At 34.0% G+C, this 18,630-nt stretch overlaps 1 protein-coding gene and 1 pseudogene across 3 annotated transcripts; both read right to left on the reverse strand.

Annotated features, from left to right (window-relative positions):
• Positions 1–5,097: 5,097 nt before the first annotated feature.
• Positions 5,098–7,344, reverse strand: LOC105952240 (wall-associated receptor kinase-like 8 pseudogene; annotated as a pseudogene).
• A 6,596-nt stretch (positions 7,345–13,940) lies between these two features.
• Positions 13,941–17,768, reverse strand: LOC105965708 (transcription regulator). 3 transcript variants are annotated; one of them, XR_016034747.1, is made up of 12 exons: positions 17,578–17,768; positions 16,799–16,873; positions 16,614–16,684; positions 16,473–16,522; positions 16,207–16,280; positions 16,060–16,122; positions 15,633–15,720; positions 14,859–14,921; positions 14,658–14,737; positions 14,495–14,566; positions 14,083–14,400; positions 13,941–14,015 (listed from the first exon to the last, which is right to left on the reverse strand). XR_016034747.1 is itself a non-coding variant. In XM_088826394.1 (10 exons), exons 1-10 carry the CDS (start codon positions 16,828–16,830, stop codon positions 14,319–14,321), a joined length of 675 nt encoding a protein of 224 aa, XP_088682520.1. In that variant the 5' UTR covers positions 16,831–17,573; the 3' UTR covers positions 13,941–14,318. The 3 variants fall into 3 exon arrangements, 2 of the variants coding, with proteins under 2 accessions (XP_088682520.1, XP_088682521.1); XM_088826394.1 differs by lacking the exon at positions 17,578–17,768 and having other exon boundaries at positions 13,941–14,400; positions 16,799–17,573; XM_088826395.1 differs by lacking the exon at positions 17,578–17,768 and having other exon boundaries at positions 13,941–14,400; positions 14,859–14,918; positions 15,630–15,720; positions 16,799–17,573.
• Positions 17,769–18,630: the final 862 nt, after the last annotated feature.

Genomic DNA, 18,630 nt, shown 5'->3' on the forward strand with positions numbered 1-18,630 from the left:
TAAATCACGAAAACATTCCCACTTGTTGGATAATTACAGCCGCCTACTTGTTTTAAATATTTTTACATTAAATTTATGTAATTCGGTTACTTACCGAACCAAATCGTATATTCAGTTCCGTAAACGGTATGAAATGTTGGCGTACCGAAATTTTGGTTAGGTTTTACCAATTTAACATCCCTAAATTTACCTCATGAGGGGTTTTTTCATAAGATAATACATAGTTGAGAGGGGTGGCTATAATTACCCAAAACAGGAGGAGGTTTTCGTAATTTGACCATAACTCAGGAGGTGGCCGTGATTTTCCCTTAGTATAATTTTATCAGATATCTATTCCCGCTTAACATTACAAATAACAATAGATGGAGACAATCTGAATCTGGAGAGACTTTGAGTGCATACATTGATGTTCTCACTTTTTCTTATTTTATTTAATTACTTATTTTTTTGGGAAAAGTTGTTCTTTCTAATATATTGATAATGTAGTGAGAAATCCAAACATTAATATTTTTTTGAGAAAATAATCCAAAAATTAATTGATGTATTTAGATATGAAGTTACATTAATCCGTGTACAACATATTATGATTAATATTCTTGCTACGTGTAAGTTATGTCGCAATTTATTTGTGCTACGTACTTTAATATTTAATACGTAGTTCCCGGAAATTTTAGGGTCTTATGAATGAAACAACAAAGTTGCTATAGATAAGTCATGTTATCAGAAATGCATTTAAGTGGTGTTTGTAAAATCTTTTCTAAAGTCAATCTCAGCATTTTTGGGCTCAAAATCACTTAGAGAGTGTTTGTAGTACCAACTTATGGTTCTAATCTTGTAAAAATACATTGTTTTAAGCTAAATGTAAAAAGCATCCATGCATGGACCAACTCCCCCTAAAATAAGTTCCTAAAATTGATTTTTCATGGACTTTGCAAACACCCCCAATTAGAAATAAACACTTATCGTTAACTTAACTTATAATTACCAGCTTCTGTTTCTTTTATAATGTTCTTACAGATACCACCTTAGTATGACAAGGTTTGCTTTGTAATATAATTTGCGACAAAGACAACTACACTACTTTGTATATTTCTATCTGATTTCCAATGTTGATGTTGTTGTTTTCTATTTGATTTCCATTGTTGACATTGTCACGACACGTGCAACGCACGTACACCTGCCTAGTTTTTTAAAACAAGGGGTTTTTCAACAATTAGAAATTACACAAAGGTGGTTCTTGCAAAAAAAAACTAACTTTTGCTCATGCGCAGTTGCGACAAATTTCAAAAACCGACCACCATTGATATTTTTTTTTTCAAATAAAAAATTCAAATTCGGGAAATAGGGGAGGGACTAAATTTGACACTGGACCTCGGGTAAAGAACATAAAACCCCCTTGTATTATAATAAACACGCACCAAACCCCTTTGTGTTCTTTTTATTGCATAAAACTCCCGTGTTTTATTTTTTCTTGCATGAAATCCCCATTTTCATTAGCAGTTAGCACGGTTAACAATAGATGGAGTTTTATGCTGGGGTCTATGCAAAATTAATTTAACATTCAAATTATTTTCTTAAATTAAGTCGAACGCATGTATTAATTTTAAGGGGTCATTAGCAATAAACCCCTCATATAGATAATAAATGGTGATATGTCCACCCCTTCAATCTTTCTTTGTGATAGCCCCCTAAAATTTGTATTCTCAATTGTACCCTTATGTCAATTAGGATAATTAGTCTCAATTATTCCTTTTTTCTCTCTTTCCATAACAATAATCTAATTCCTAAAAATCTCCTTCCAAATTCCTAAAAATTTGCTACCAAATCAAAAAAAAAAATTATTTTTAATTTTTTATTATTTTCGGATTTTTTAGCCATTTTTCATTTATTTTTATTTTTTAATATTTTTTTTAATAAAAAAAATTAATTTTTTTTTTAATTTTTTTTAAACAAAAAATTGAATTTTTTTTTCTTGACAGATTTACAACTTTGAATATGACTATAGTTAAACGTGACTATATGTGACTATATAGACATATTCTTTCTTTATATTGCATTTTTTTATATTTTCAACTTAAAAATTTCGATTATATAATGTGGTATAGTCATGTTTACTAAATTATATAAAACAAAGAAGATTCCCCTATTGTTTACGAAAACAATCCAATCAAAATTCACACAAAAATACCAATTTTGAATCTAGTTATTCGAATATGACTACAGTCATATCCAACAATAGTCATATTCGAATATGACTACAATCATATTCGAAAAATACATAAATATGACTATAGTCATATTCGAACATGACTATAGTCCTGTTATGAAAAAAAAATCGAAAAATACATAAAGATAGAAAAATAACGAAAGAGAATCATGGGGAGTCGACGACAAAGGCGATGGTGGCGGTGGTGAAGTAAAGAGAGTGAGAGAGGCGGCGACGGTGGTGGTGGTGGGGGACAAATCTGGAAAAAAAATAAAAAAAAAATGAGAAAGATAACGAAAAAGAGAGAAAGAGTCTTACGTGGAAACGAATAAGGAGGCGGCGGCAACGAGCGGCGCAGGTAATGGTTGTGTACAAATTTATGTGGAGACGATGGTGGTGTAAAGAGAGAGAAATCGAGAGAAACAACGAACACGAGAAATAAATAAATCACTAATCGAATGAATCAACAATAGTCATATTCGAACCAGAGTAGTCACGTTGATGCTGCTGTTTCAGATTTGGAGAGAAAAAAAAAGAAAAAAATAAAAAAAAACCTGGGGAGGCGACGACAACGACGGTGAATGACAGAGAGAGTGGGGACGTGGCTACGGTGGCGGTAGTGGACAAATCTGGGGAAAAAAAAGAAAAATAAAAAAGAAGAAAAATTTGAGAAATCGAGAGAAAAGGAAAAAGAGAAATCTCCATGTAACGCATCCGACGAAGGGCGGCGGCGAGGTTGGGGAGGCACCGCCACCACCACTTGTACGGAGGAGGGCCTCCTGCATTAGGTTTCGGTCGACCGGAGGTTGAAAGGTATTTTTTACTCCGACGGTGACGAGTGCACGAACAACGGTGGCTATGGTGAGTGGACTACGGCGGTGGTGTGAAAACGACGAAGGAGGGCGCCGCAGTACAGATCTGGAGAAAGATAGAAAAAGAAAAAAAAAAAAAAAAAAAAAAAAGATGATACATCGAGAACGAGAGAGAGGGGGGAGGGAAAGAGTGAAATAAATTATATCACGTCAAAAACCTAATCACATAATGGCACTTTAGTCTTATCATGTCTGGTTAGGGGTGTCTCACTAATTAAGAATGAAACTTGGCAAAAGTCTCTAATAGTCAATTGGGTTTAGTTCAAAATATTTTCAATTTGAGGGGGGTATTGCATATTTTCCCTCATTTTAAATATGAAAAATAAAAATAAAAATATTCGAGATGGAAGTTGGAACGAATTTTGAAATTATTTATGTTCTTTTTCAAATATAATTAATCCATAATAAAATTATAAAAATATGTAATAATTCTAATAAAAATAATAAAAAAATCTAAAAAATTAATTTATGTTAAATGTGTTTAAAAGTTTTATGTTTTGTATTTCTGAAACCATTGTGTAGTATATTTCTCATTACAACATCTATGTTGCTTTTATTGGATATCTGCTATGAACGAGAATTTTGCCGAGGCGAGTTGTCTCTGTCCTTAAGATGAAATTTCCCCGCAACGGTGGTAACGGATTAAATGGAAATCGTCTCCCAAGATACAACGGCAAAACTTGGAATAGGAGCACTCCAAATCCCAAGTACGGCGAACTGTACTTTGTGCAGAACTTTTCGAGAGAAAGGGAAGGCTTAATATGCAGTAGGCTTGTTTAGGACTGAAGTGAGGAATTGTGGGAAAGTTAAGGTTCGAAAAGTAGTGTCCTTTTAGAATAAAAAGGTACATTTTGTTTGAATGGTTGCACCATTTCGAATTGAGCCAATTGGGAGTAGTTGCACCATTTCGAGTTGAGCCGAATGGTCTGAATTGGTTCGGCCGCACCAATTCAGACCAATCGAGATGGGCTGCGAGTAATAAGGGCCAAATGGGTTAAAGGCCATGACCTAATGTTTTTGGCCCAAAAGTGATTTGGGCCCGAGCCCAAATCCGATCCGTACGAACAAGCCGAGCCGGTGCGCGCGTGTGGGCACGATTTGAAACACATAACATATAGGCCTTTCTCCCAAACAAAATTTAATGCCCAAAGGGCGTGATGCTTTGTCCCAATATTTTGATATATATACAGCTCAGTACTTCTCTACTTTTCCAATGTGGGATAACTCAAAATCCCACTTTCCTTATATTTTGGACTAGTAATTTTTCATTCACCACAAAATTGGTTCTAATCCAAAATTCATTTATATACTCAATTAGACCGTACAATACATTGATAAGAAATTGTTCATGACTCAATTTTTAACCAATTTCCCAACAGCTTTCAATTAGACCGTACAATAACATTTATAAAAAATTGTTCATGACCCAATTTTTAACCAATTTCCCAACAACTTTTGTATGTTCCACTTATTATGTACCATGGTTACGTTTGACAGATTTTTCATGCAACAAAACTACTCATATTTGCGGTTTTCGGAATGCTATCGGGGCATCGAACATGGAGAAATTACTAATAGTTCGAAAAGTAAAGTAAAAACACAATCGAATTAATTAGTTCGAATACGTGAAAATATAGTGGACCTGTAAAATGATATTAGATAATTACATTTATAAGCTGTTCGTACTTGAATAAATAAATCCTAAAACTTTAATATTTTTTATTTATATTGGTGTGATATTTTCCTCCAATCATGGTACTATCATCTTGATTCATTTTATGTTCTTTCGATTTTTTCCTTCCAGAATGTGGTCTTAATAAATGTAATTCTTTCAGGAAATGTGCAAGATAATAAAACATACAACAAAGAATATAATTACAATAATAATGAAGATGATAATAATTATAATTAATACAACCAACTATTTAGAAGTTGGAACTTCTTTATTGCTAGAAACAGACATTGTTTTGTTACATGGAAAGGGCATGGATTATAAAGACGAGGGAGAGTCGATATTCTTCAGGGCCTATTAAGCAATGAACGATCATCGTAATCCGGTGAATACGGAGTTAATGAATACTCCGTATGCATGTTTGTTGAGATGGAAGAGAATATGTCATGAGACAGCTCAGTTATGTCGTCGTCATCTTGATTTTGCTGAATAACCGAACCACCTTCTTTCCGCATTTGAATTCCTTCCAACTCGACTGCAACTTCCTTCATAGTTGGCCTTCTTCTGCCGTTCAAATGCAGACATCTTTTAGCAAGTTCAGCAATCGCCGCAATTTCCTCCCTCTTGCCCTCTTTGAGCACCGTTGCATCAAGAATATCGAATAGACAATTTTCGTCCATCGAGTGCAAGAAATGTGTGGCTAAACTCCTTCCCACATCGGCTCTAATTGATGAGATGACTTTCTCTCCAGTCAAAAGTTCAACCATAACGACTCCAAAACTATAGACGTCACTCTTCTCCGTAAAATGGCTTGACTGGAAGTACTCCGGATCCAAATAACCGAACGTTCCTAGTACTCGTGTTGTCAAGTGCGTCTGATCGATACCAATTGATCTTGATGTCCCGAAATCAGCTACTTTGGCCCGATATTTATCATCCAATAGTATGTTCGTGGATTTGATATCCCTATGATAAATTGGTGCAGATGAAGCAGAGTGCAAGTAGTAAAGTGCTCCTGCTACTTCTCTGGCAATTCGCACACGCATTTCCCAAGATAGCGGGAAATCATCGTTTGGATCATGGATGTGCTGGAAGAGTGTGCCGTTGGGTATGAACTCGTAGACCAGAAGAGGAACTTCGGTCTCCAAACAACACCCTAGTAGTTTGACCACATTCCTGTGATTTATCTGTGATAGAATAACAACCTCGTTGATGAAGACTTCAAGATCTCCTTCTTCTACTTTCATGGACTTTTTTACTGCAACAATTCTTCCATCTGTCAACATTCCTTTGTAGACGGTACCTTGGCCACCACGGCCAAGTACACGATTTTCGTTGTAATGATCTGTAGCTTTTTCTAACTCCTTGGAACGGTACACTTTGGTTTTATCGAGGCCATTCTCCGTTGAAGACAGCTGTTGTTGCAGTAATAATCCTCCATTTCGCTTAAAGAACTTGTGTCTGCGGTTAGCCTTGATTCTTCTTCTGATGGCTGTGGTGGATTTCCATGCTCCAAGGAGCAAAATTAGTGCAGCAAGCATACTGCCAGCAACGACGAGCGCAATATTTCGGATATGAGATGCCTTATCATTATCATTATCATTATTATTGGCACAATTGTAAGACCCAATTGTGTTGAAACATCGATTTGGATTTGGGCAGAGGTTCAATGTCGGATTGCTGCATTCATTTATATCCCTGCATCCTTCAGGTAGATATGGGTTCCCTTCAAACCCCTGGTCACAAGAGCAATATTGCATGGAAGATCCATATTCATTTAATCTATGAAATAATGTGCTCCTTTCGATGACATCCATGTCGAAACAAGTAGTAATTTTGGAATCCCTTTCCAGAGAACTTTCCAGCTCCCACTCGAGTACGAGTGGTGCAGATACAAAATCTTTGTCATATGGATTCAACAAATCATTCTGAAGGCCCTTGTACCTTTTATATTCAAATTCGAACCACTTATTTTCGACAGGGAAAGTGTAACCACATGAATCATTAATAGCAACAGCTTGATTACTGCCTAATTTGTACGTATATTCAAGCTCCTTGAGTCGAGGTGGGATTGTTGTCTTGCAGCAGTTGACACCATTGCAACTACCCTTTGTAGAATTAGGATCACACATGGCCATGCATCCGCCGACTGTAGTTGTTGCATTAGCACGCAGCCAGACCGAATTCAGACAGCCCAAAACGGCCAATGAATTGTATTGGCCTGAGATGGTAAATGGATTGTTTTTCAGTGATCTTACCAAAGGTTGAGTTTTTTGCACATCAGAGCATTTCATTAGTGCAACGGGACTCTTTACCGTGATTGCACCGTATATAGATATATTAAGTACTTCCATATTCATGCTGGTCAGCAGCAGTGGTGCTCTTTGAGGAATGCTGGTCGAATTTAATTGGCAGGTGACTTCAAATGAGGAATTGAAACTACACGAAGAACCAATGCCAAAAGGATATGGAATTGTTACATTTCCACACGTTGATCGACAACCAGGCTTGGACCAAGTTATTGATGCCACCAAGGTTGTGTTGAGACATAGTGATGAAATAACTCCGAGCAGTATAAATGGTATCCTCGTCATTTCTTGGAAAAACAATCAATCTGCAGAATCAGTGAAAATCGAGATTTAATTAATACTCGTTGATATGCATAACTGGGCTAACCTAATTAGCCTACGTACTGAGCCACGAGCCCGGTTTAGAAGAATACATTACGAAAGCCCAATCGCCTTCAAATAAGATTTTGGCCCAACAAATTAACCGCAGCCCAATCGACAAGGTATAAATAGCGATATAATTCATTTATTAAAGGTACGCTCTATTATCTAAGTAATACGACAATTTGTATTCTCTCAACTACTTCTCTATCTGCACGTCTGACTTGAGCGTCGGAAGGGTTTCCGCCGGATCAACCCCGGCCTAGTTCATGTGTTCTCTATTCGCAGGTATCTCAGGACCGTCTAGCTCGTGAGCCAGTGATCCATTACTCTCCCAACTTATCCTACCAAATTTATTTAAGGTGATCTATTTCTAGCATCATCACTCGTTGATGAGCATAACTGCTACACAAGATTATATATATATATATATATATATATATATATATATATATATATATATATATATATATATATATATATATATATATATAATTCCTGCTGCCTGGATGATTGCTCTTCAGACTCCTACCGGGAACTGGCTTATGACTTTTGAGTGAGAATACAATATGCAGAGCGTACTATATAGCATTTTATTCTGAGCAAATTACACATACAGGCTACATCTCATAAAGTTTAGTTACCTCTAAATATAATTCCACAAGTTTTAGAAAATATGTAGCATTTTAGGTATGATTTCATGTATGTTGCAAGTTTCTTTTTTGAACAAATTACTCCCACACCTCTAAGGGATGCTTAAATGACTTTAAGGCTCTTGTGATATCAATAATTCACTTACCCCAGAAGCATAGTTAGAAACTCTAATGGGATAGTGTATTGGCTACGTTATTCCGATAGATTTCTAACGAATTATTAGTTTCAAAAAGTTGTGGAGACAACAAAGAGCTATTGGTGATTTAAGAAATGTTAGGGGAGCAATGTCACCTCCTAACTCTATGTTGTCTCGACCACTAGCTAAAAGTAATAGCCCGTTAGAACTCTATCGAAATAATGTATCCAGTGCATTATTCCATTAGAGCTTCTAACTATGTTTCAGGGGATGAGTGTAATTATCAATACGACAAGGACCTTAAAGTTGTTTAAGCGTACCTCAGGGGTGTGGGGTGTAATTTACCCTTCTTTTTTTTACTCTGGGTAAATTCCACTTTACCCCCTCGTACTCTGCGCGAGAATCACTTTACCCCCTCGTACTCTCAATTTCATCAATTTACCCCTTGTACTTGTACAATTTCCCAATACAGCCCTTTTCGTCAACTTTTTTCGATTTTGACTCTGACGCCGTTTGGTCAAGAGTCAAAATATTGACGTAAATATTGATTTTTTTCAATGTTGACTCTCGAGTTTAGAAAAGAGAGTTTCACACATTCATATATTTTTTTCTTTGCACTGGGCGGAATCGATCAATTTTTGGGTCTTGATTTTTACTAAGTTAGAGCTTCAATTAGGGGATATCTTGGAAGGGGAAGTGGTGGGAGAAGAAGAAACGACAATATTGATGGAGAAGAAATGACGCGTTATAGGCAGTGGCAATTTTGTAATTTACAGAGTTGACCAAACGGCGTCAGAGTCAAAATCGACAAAAGTTGAAGGAGAGGGTTGTATTGGGAAATTGTACAAGTACAACGGGGTAAATCGATGAAATTGAGAGTACGAGGGGGTAAAGTGATTCTCGGGCAGAGTACGGGGAGGTAAAGTGGAATATTTGCCATTTAGTTAATAATATATATATATATATATATATATATATATATATATATATATATATATATATATATATATATATATATATATGTATATATATATATATATATATATATATATATATATATATATATATATATATATATATATATATATATATATATATTATTAAAATTGGGCTCGAGCTGGAGCTCGAAAAACCCGAGCTCGAGTTCGAGCCTTTGTCAAGCCGGCTCGTCAAGTTCGCGAGCCGGCTCGTCTCGTTTACCACCTCTAATCATGGGCATATTTGCCATTTGCCGATAATTTAAATTGCTCTCATAATATTGCATATTGACCCCGGGTTTTAACAAATCTATCGCATTAACCCCTATTTTCACAATTTGTTTTGAATTTTTTTTCAGAAATTTTTTTTTTCCGGCCAGTTTCTGGCGTTTATCACTGGTCTCCGGCGTTGACTTTTTTTTTAATAAACAAATTACCCTAAATCAATGTGTTAACAATAATATTGCCACCTCAAACATTTATTCTTCTACACATTCGGCATGTCTCCTTCCCCTTTTCCACTTCCACCTTCACATATTGCCACCTCCAACACTTCGTCATTGTAATTTTTCTCTCTAGAAGTACCGTTGTTAATAAAAATCCAGAGATACAGTAATTTTTACTTTCATAATTATTTGTTGAACAAAGATTGTAAAACAGTGATATTATTGTGTATATGTATATTATTATTGAACACGGTAATATTAAACAACAGAATTATTGTGTCATAAAATAATATTATTGTGTAATACAATAATATTATGGCTACGGCTATATGCAATACTCATTCCACTTGTGCAAGACCAAATTAAAGAAAAATTTCAAAAGATTCTATTTTATTAAGATGGAATGACAAGTATGCCCATAAATTAAATTGGCTTTTTTTCTCATGTAAGACCAAATACAAATAATGAGAAAAAAACAAAAATCGACACCAAGGTGTCGAAAAACTATGCTACAAATCGACACTTAAGCGTCGAATTTCATAGGTAAAAATCGACATTGACATGTCGAATTTATAGCACAAATTCAAATGTCGAATTTTATACCTCAAAATCGACATCTAAATGTCGATTTTTAGCTGTAAAATTCGACCTGTACATGTCGAATTCGTTTGCGCGGGATTTTTTTTGGAAAATCGATATTCTAGCTAAAAAAACCCACAAATGCATACATTCTTGGGTTCTTCCATCGTAGAATCTTCTATTTTGATGTCTTCTGACTCCATACTTGCCCTTTGTAAGATTTGTTGAGTTTTAATGATTTTGAATTTCTAGGTTTTGTGGGTTAATGGAGGAGGAAGGAGAAAGGTCTTGTGGGTTTTGGAAGATGGAGAAGATGATAGTTGATCTTGTGGCTTTGTGGTCTTGTGATAGGGTTTTTTGTGTTTTTGAATTTTTGGTCTTGCATATTTGGAATTTTTTATTTTTTTAATAAATAAGGGTATTATAGTATTTATACATTGAAAATTTTAATTTGGTCTTGCACAAGTGGAATTAGTCTTGCATATAGCCGCATCCTAATATTATTATATTGACCGATTAAAATAGCTAAATAAAGTACAAAGCCTAAAAAAATAATATTTTTGTGGTTTACAATAATATTATTCTAACAGCTATTTATTATTTGACCCATCAACTGCAGAAAAGAGTAAAAAAATAATGGAAAAAAAAAAAGTCAACGTTGGAGACCAGCGTTAACTATCAGTCGGGAATTTGTGTTTTTTTTTCAGCCAATGCCGGAGACTGGCGAAAGAAAATACAAGAAAAGAAAAAATGTCAAAATCGTATTTTGTGAGCCAAAATTGAAATTAAATTAGGATTAACAATTTTAAATTTTGTTTAGAGGGTTGTATATAATTTTATCATAATAAACGGGTTGCCTCTATTTATAATAAATGCTAAGAGGGTGAGCTTATTTACACAAAAAAATTAACAAGTTAACCTAGATTAATAAATATGAGTGGTCAAGGATTTTCTCATCAAAACCCCTTGAAAAATTATTCAACACCGTGCTAAAGTTTAACAAAATACGGGTAAAGAGCATGAAACTCCCACAAACCTGCACCAAGTTTCCCTGCGTTCTTTTTATTGCGTAAATCCTCTTGTGTTTCATTTTTTTCTTCCATAAAATCCCCATTTTCGTTAATAATTACCACCATTTACTATAGAGCGGATTTTATGCAAGTTTTTTGTAATATAGGGGGAATTTGTGCATGGTTTCGCAACACAAGGGAGTCTATACAAAATTAATTTATTCATTTAAAATTCAAATTATTTTTTAAAATTAAGTCGAATACATCATCACTTAATTTAAAATATGAAAACCAAAAAAATATTTTTGAGATGGAAGTTGGAGCGAATTCTAAAATTGTTTATAATTTTTTTTTCACATATAATTAATATATAATAAATTATAAAAAATATATAATAATTCTAATCAAATAATTATGTATTTAAAAAAAAATCATTTTTTTAAATACATTAATAAATTATATTATATTAAATCCATTTTTTTAACATTCACCATATCTATTAAATTTCTATTTTTCATATTGTAACTGAATAAATGTGTTCGACTTAATTTAAGAAAATAATATGAAATTTAAGCGAATAAATTAATTTTGCATAAAATTCCCTTAAAATGTAGAAATTACGCACTAAATCCCCCTCTATTATAAAAAAAATTGCATAAAATCCCCTCTATAGTTAATGGCGTTAACTTTTAACAGAAACCGAAGTTTTCATACAAAGTAAAATTAAACACAAGGAATTTTTACGCAAGAAAAAAAACACCGGAAAATTTGGCGTAGATTTTCCTTAACAAAGAGGGCTTTTATGTTGTTTACCGTATTCGAAGTATATGTTATCAAATAACTCGGTGATAATTTTAAAATTCCCAATTCAGTTTAACATAAAACTAAATTTTGAGACATTGAATGCTTTTCAACCACAAGTCACAAGTCACAACCATACGTAGGGAGTTTCATAAGAAATAATTGCGGATATTAATTCGACAAAAAAAAAAAAAAGCTCAAATACTGCCGGACTACTAGATTCTAATAGCCAAAATGACAATTAGAAAGTTCAGTAATTACCTTTATCGTAGTTAATTCAATGAATGAGTACTCAGAAATGCAGTTGAAGGTATTCCGACTCGGGATGATTGAGTTGCAAGTTAATCTGGAAAATCATATGAGAGAGAATATGCAGTTTTATTTTAAATATAATAGCTCGTGTCCTTTCTATCTCAAATGCGGGGTATATATCATACTTCGTAACGCGAAGACTTGGAGGAATAAAAAAAGAGAGAGAGAGACACACACAAACAACGGAGAATAGTTGAATATTGAGCTACTATATTCATTTGAATCTGTGATGTTAGACCAAATCCATTTGGTAACATTGTATAAGCTCGTCACTCGTGGTTTGTTTAGTTTGATTTACATTTCTCGTGCAGTTTATGAACTATTATACGAGAGTAGAGATTCACTGAATATATTCATTTGATTGGATGCAGATTCCTTAACAAAAAAAAATAATAAATGTCGCGATCACATGAGTTAACTAAGAATTGAAGTTACAGTTGAACGAAATAAAATAAAACCACAAGGGCTCGTTTACTTCGATGATTGGAATGACTCGGTTTTTTGTCGAATATTATTATTATTGAGTAAAATATGTTGGTATGTATACACACCATTTTTACTTAGATAAATGAATGGCATGACCGAGTAATATATGGGATATATGATTGCGTTAAAGTTATTGAAATGTTTACATTGGGCGGCTACATATAATAAATATAGGATTAGTATCTTAGTTTATAGGCTGGTTGTAGTATTTAACTCACTGTGTGTGTTGATATACGTCCGAGGCCACCTTCAAAGTCAAGGGCTCTCATAGAACAAATATTTTATTAGAAACGAGCACTTAAATCATAGGAGGTGTTTGTAAAAAAAAATCGAAATAGCTTTTGAGCTTTTTTTAGCTCGTAATCTATTTTTAGGTGTTTGCAAAATCAGCATTTGGTTTTGCTTCTTTTAAAATAAGTTGCTCTAATCTTTTTTTTAAAGCACCCCTAGGCATGTTTTTTTCATTTAAGTTTCCAACAAATTCGCAAACACCCCAATTTTTAAAAATTAGCACTTATTGTCCACTTAGGTAGTGTTTGCAAAAGATTTTTTAAGGGCAGAAGTTAGTGATTGTGAGTTAAAATGGAATTAAGTGCTTCTTTTTAAGAGTTAGGAGTATTTGCAAATTAGGTAGAAAATCAACTAAAATAGATACAACAGGTATATAAATACTTCTAAAATTATAGATTAAAACAGCGTATTTTAAGAGAAGCAAAAGCTAAAGCTTGTTTTGCAAACACCTAAAAACAGATTGTATAGAAAAAAAACTCATAATCTATTTCTAATTTTTTTGCAAACACCACCTTAATCCACAATCATTAACTTGTGCTTTTGCAAACACCACTTTAAGCCACAATTATTAACTTCTGCTTTTGCAAACACCACCACAATCATACTAACTTATACTTTTAAGATTTAAATATACTTTTGCAAACACAACCTTAGTACAATTACCATTAAGACAACAAAAAATATGTTTTTAGAAAAGCTTAAAAATGGAGATGCAGCTTTTATATCTCTTGCACTTTGAAATATTAAATCAAAATCATGATTAAAAAAAATCATCATAAAATAAATCATATGACTTATTTTGGGTTTAACTTTCCCACAAGAATTCCGATTGAAGTAATTCAAATCACATTGACAACTACATGAACATGTTAACCACAGATTCACAATAATAAACCACAAAATACTAGGAAGGATGAAATTTGGGAAATTAAATGATACAATCTTCTATGAACTAAACCATAGTCCCAGACTCTCAGGTACCGAACCTAACACAGAACATTACGATATACAAACACAAGATTTGTACAGGCCTTACTTACCGTATTAACACGCAGCAAAGGTGAAAATACTTACTTACATAAAGTGAAAAATACAAACAGACAGCCTAGCAAACTATCTCATGCTTAATACTACTAGGAGGATTACACGAGTCTCTTACGGTTATATAACAAGGGGTTTACAGCATGTAGTTGATGAATGGGTTATATTATATGTCCATGTCATCAAATATTTCTCCATCTTCCTCCTGACTCGACTCGTCATCCAAAAACCCATCGTTCACCAAGTTACTGTCCACAATTAGCACGTAATTAAGCAGATTTTTTTATGGCAACTGGTCTCAAGTCTTAAAACAAATGATGGAAGAATAAATTCGGAATTTACCTTAAACAGCTCAAACGGAAGCTCACAACACGCTTAAGCTTTCTATTGTAGAAGAAGAAATGATATGACCATCTATAAGGTGACAAAATCGAAAGGAAATAAGTTAAAATCGACAAAATCTAAACGAGCTGTTAAGAGTATAGTTACAGTAAAAGCTTATTACATGGCTCCTTTCTCAAGAAACGGATCTGCTTCAGCTTCTGGGTTGTAACTGTATACTTCACATTCTGCTAGGTTTACAACCTTCAACAACAACACTATCTATCAACTAAAAAATCCGAAGCCTTTTAAGCCGATCGTGCTAATCTATAAACATCGCACTTAATTTCGTTTTTTTTCTTTTCGTAAGGTTGAGTGAGCATACCTCATCTAAGGCCTTGTACAAGGTCTCAAGTAGGGCACTTCCCTCATTCTCTTCAAGCCACTCCTGTAATCAAGAAATTCACAAAATCGAATATGCATAGGCAGTTACAGAAAAGCAGACCACACATTTATCACTTGACGAAGCTCCAAATTTACACAAGATACTAACAGACTAAAACAATGTACATTTCAAATTCAAAAACTACAAACTTTACACTCCTTACGTAGTAACGGACAGAAAGAATCCAACTAACAATCAAATAATAATATCCAAGGAGATATTGAAGTGCCGTATTCAATAGTATATCGTTAATCATCAGATGATATACATTTACAAGCTCCAAATATGGAAAAAGTTGTCCCTTCGATCCGCAATAACATTACACAAAACCAAACCAACTCTATTCACGGCACATTTTAATTTGGTTTGCTTTACTATTAAGTTTTAAGAAAAACTAACTTTAAACCAATCAAACCAAATCGAACATTGGAATCTATCCATCTCAAGTTATAAAATTTAGAACAAATTAACAGATAGATATGGTTTCTGATGGTTCAAAGTTAAGTCAGTACCAAACCATCTCCGTCAAAGATAACAGTTCTTTTGAAGTAGAGTGAAGATCAAATCAATAGTAACACTACGCAGAAAAATATTGATGCAATTTGGGGGCATTAAATACATTTATGTTTGTTCGTTAATGAAAAGAGTCTTAATTCCTTGCTGGTTACTGCATAAGCACTACAATGTGAGATTAACGTATATACATGGAACTACCTTTGAGGCTTCGAACATGTAAACATCAAAAATCTGCTTAAAACTGTCCCAGCTTTCTTCAGTGAAAAACTCGTGAGCTCTCACTGCACTGGTAAACCAAAAGTTCACAGATTTTTTATTAGCATAAAAAAAGAAAATAATAAAACGAATTCAAAAAGCTTCAATAAACGCATAGCCGGGGTAGAAACTAAGACACCACACATCAACTGACTATTATAGTGTTGGGAAATGGAGAGACTTGAACTCTCAGCTCCTATAAAAGAGCAACAGTAATCTAAACTGTCTGTCAAACCTTCTGACAACACTCCCAAAAAATCTGTTGAGGAAGGATTATATAGCGGGATGCCACGTCGCAAAGAAAGCTGACAGGTGGCATTACCCATAATCCTCCTTATCAACACAATCGAAACGTAAGATACAGAGTTACCTGAAGTCGTAATCCGGGTACATGTGATGGAGTGTTAGAAGAAGAAAAATCAATGTCTTCCGGCTGCCAGGGTAAAAAGTAATGAGTAACTTATCGAAACAAAGAGTATGAACAGTTAGACGGGCCTTTTAGGTTTGACTAAGCAACCTGGATCTACTAAATAAGTATTCAACTGGTGAAGACGAGTCCGTGTCGGAAGACTTCCCGAGATGATCAAGAATCTGGATTTGGTGAGAAAATAATAGGAAAATACAAAAATTGTTAAACTGATTGAACTGTACAAATATAAGATCGAGATACAAGCCAACTCAGAATTTATGAAAAAAGAACTAAACTGATTGAACTTGTCGTAGTGAAAAATTACAATACAGTGCAGATAAATAATAGAAATCAAAAACAGAAAACATAGTAACCTCGTTTTCCAAGCTTAGTGAAAGCTTCTTATCTGTTGCAGTATGTTTGCCTGGAAAACCACAACCAAAACAAGAAAGTCTACGTCCTTTAATTTCCACTTACAGACATATTGTGTACTCTCATATCAAAATCATACTTACAAGAGTAAGCTTCCAGGCATCCTTCAATGGTTCGTTCTCCAAGATTTAGATTACTCAAGAAATCATTTATTCTGGGGAAACACCACATAAAAATTAGTCATTACGTTCAAGAAAAATCATGAGCAAGCCTTTTAATGATGGATATTGAAATCCAATAAATAGTTGTACTGATCTACAAGATATACCTGTCGAGAGGAGTGTATTCCAAGTACTTCATGGTGAATGTCGATCAAACCCCTGAGTTTACACAATCTCAATGCCTGCAATAATCAACATGAAACATTTCAAAGCAAAATAAATTTCCTCAATTGTCAAATGTAAAAATGGTTAAAACCAATCTTCTGAACACATAATTGATCGCCTCGGCAACTTTTCACTCAAATGAAGAAATTACCATATAAAAAAGCAGAGGAAATAATTAAATTGTAGCATGTTAAAGTCTCCTCCTCGTTGAAATAAAGCTTCTAACTTCTAATTCCAACTTAGTCTCCTCTAATTAACCTAAACCCTAAAATCCCCAATCCTTGTTTAATTTTTATGAACAGAAAAATAATAAACTCACCCAAAAAATTTCGACCAAAAAACAACAGAACAAATCCTTAATAACCACAAAATTAACCAGACTTCAGTTAATAATTAGGGCAAGATATCCCCTGGATTCAATATCAAGAGTTCGAGTAGATCTACATGTAAATCAAATTTCCCCAAAACATAATTACAAACACAATTATCCAGCATCAATAAATATATACAACAAACATAACCGAAAGGATTTATCCAAGCAAACCCTAATTTGTTTCACGAAACGGCGGAAATGAAGGGACTTCAGAAGTAAATCGAATTGCCCTAAAAATAAATAAATGCTTGAACAACAATCGAGCATTCATAAATAAATACACAAACGATTTGTAACCGAAAGGATTTATTTAGTGAAACGGAATTAAAAGAAGGAAGAAAATCATACCCTTTGTAGCCGAAACGTCAAACACCAGAGAATGAAGAAATTTGAAAAGGCTTTCCTGAATGAAATCTTCACAACTATTATAAAGAGGTACCCAAATGGAGAATACGAAGAATATGCGCGTTTTCTCTGATTGGCTGGATTTTTTTTTTTTGTTTTTTGGTTTATTGTAATATTGTAATTTTAGGTTTTGGTTCAGGATTGGTTTTTGACCTTACGATTCAAATTTGTTTTCTCTTTTTCTTTTTTTTTTTTGGGCAAATTTCACTTTCGCCCTTATACTTTGGTTTGGTATCATTTTACTTCATTTTACTCTTGATTGCATCAATTTGCCCCCTGCTCTTGAAAATTGTCTCAACGTGGCTCTTGCTGTTAATTGTCAGAGATTTGACACGAACATCATTTGGTCTAAATTTTGAAATTATAAAACATCAGCCCCAGTTGATGATGCTTGAGTTAGATCACCTTAGAGTGTTGAAGTAGGATGAGCTGGAAGAACAGAGTAGATCATTGGTTCACGAGCTTGATGACCTTGAGATATCTGCAATCATAAAACACGTGAACTAGGGTGGGGTTGATCCGGCGAAAACCCCTCCGACGCTCAAGTTAGACCCGCTGATAGTAGAAATAGTTCAGAGAATACATGTTATATCTTAAGGAATGAGTTCAAACATTTATTTATGCATTAGTTGAGATTGCCGGACCCATACTTTACTTGAAGGTGATTGGACATCAATGGTAGTGGTCTTCAATATTGGGTTTGTGGCCCATTAGGTAAAGAAATTGTAGGCTCATTGGATTGACCAAATTATGCATATCACCAGTTTAAATAATTATTATAAAAAAAATATTCAAGACAACAAGAAAGCATAGTCCACGACGGTAACCACAATTTATTTTTAATTTTTTCAAATTTTTTTTATAATTATTTAAACTGGGAGAAGTAGTTTTTTTTGTAATTTTCATACCTTAGATCAAACGATGTTAAGGCCAGAGGTCTGAAAACTGATATCGATGACCATATTGAGATAATATTTCATGTGCAGGGGACAAATC

The sequence above is a fragment of the Erythranthe guttata genome, chromosome 12 (genome assembly GCF_056151865.1).
Source record: "Erythranthe guttata isolate IM_541 chromosome 12, IM_541, whole genome shotgun sequence".
In the NCBI taxonomy this organism is placed as follows: domain Eukaryota; kingdom Viridiplantae; phylum Streptophyta; class Magnoliopsida; order Lamiales; family Phrymaceae; genus Erythranthe; species Erythranthe guttata.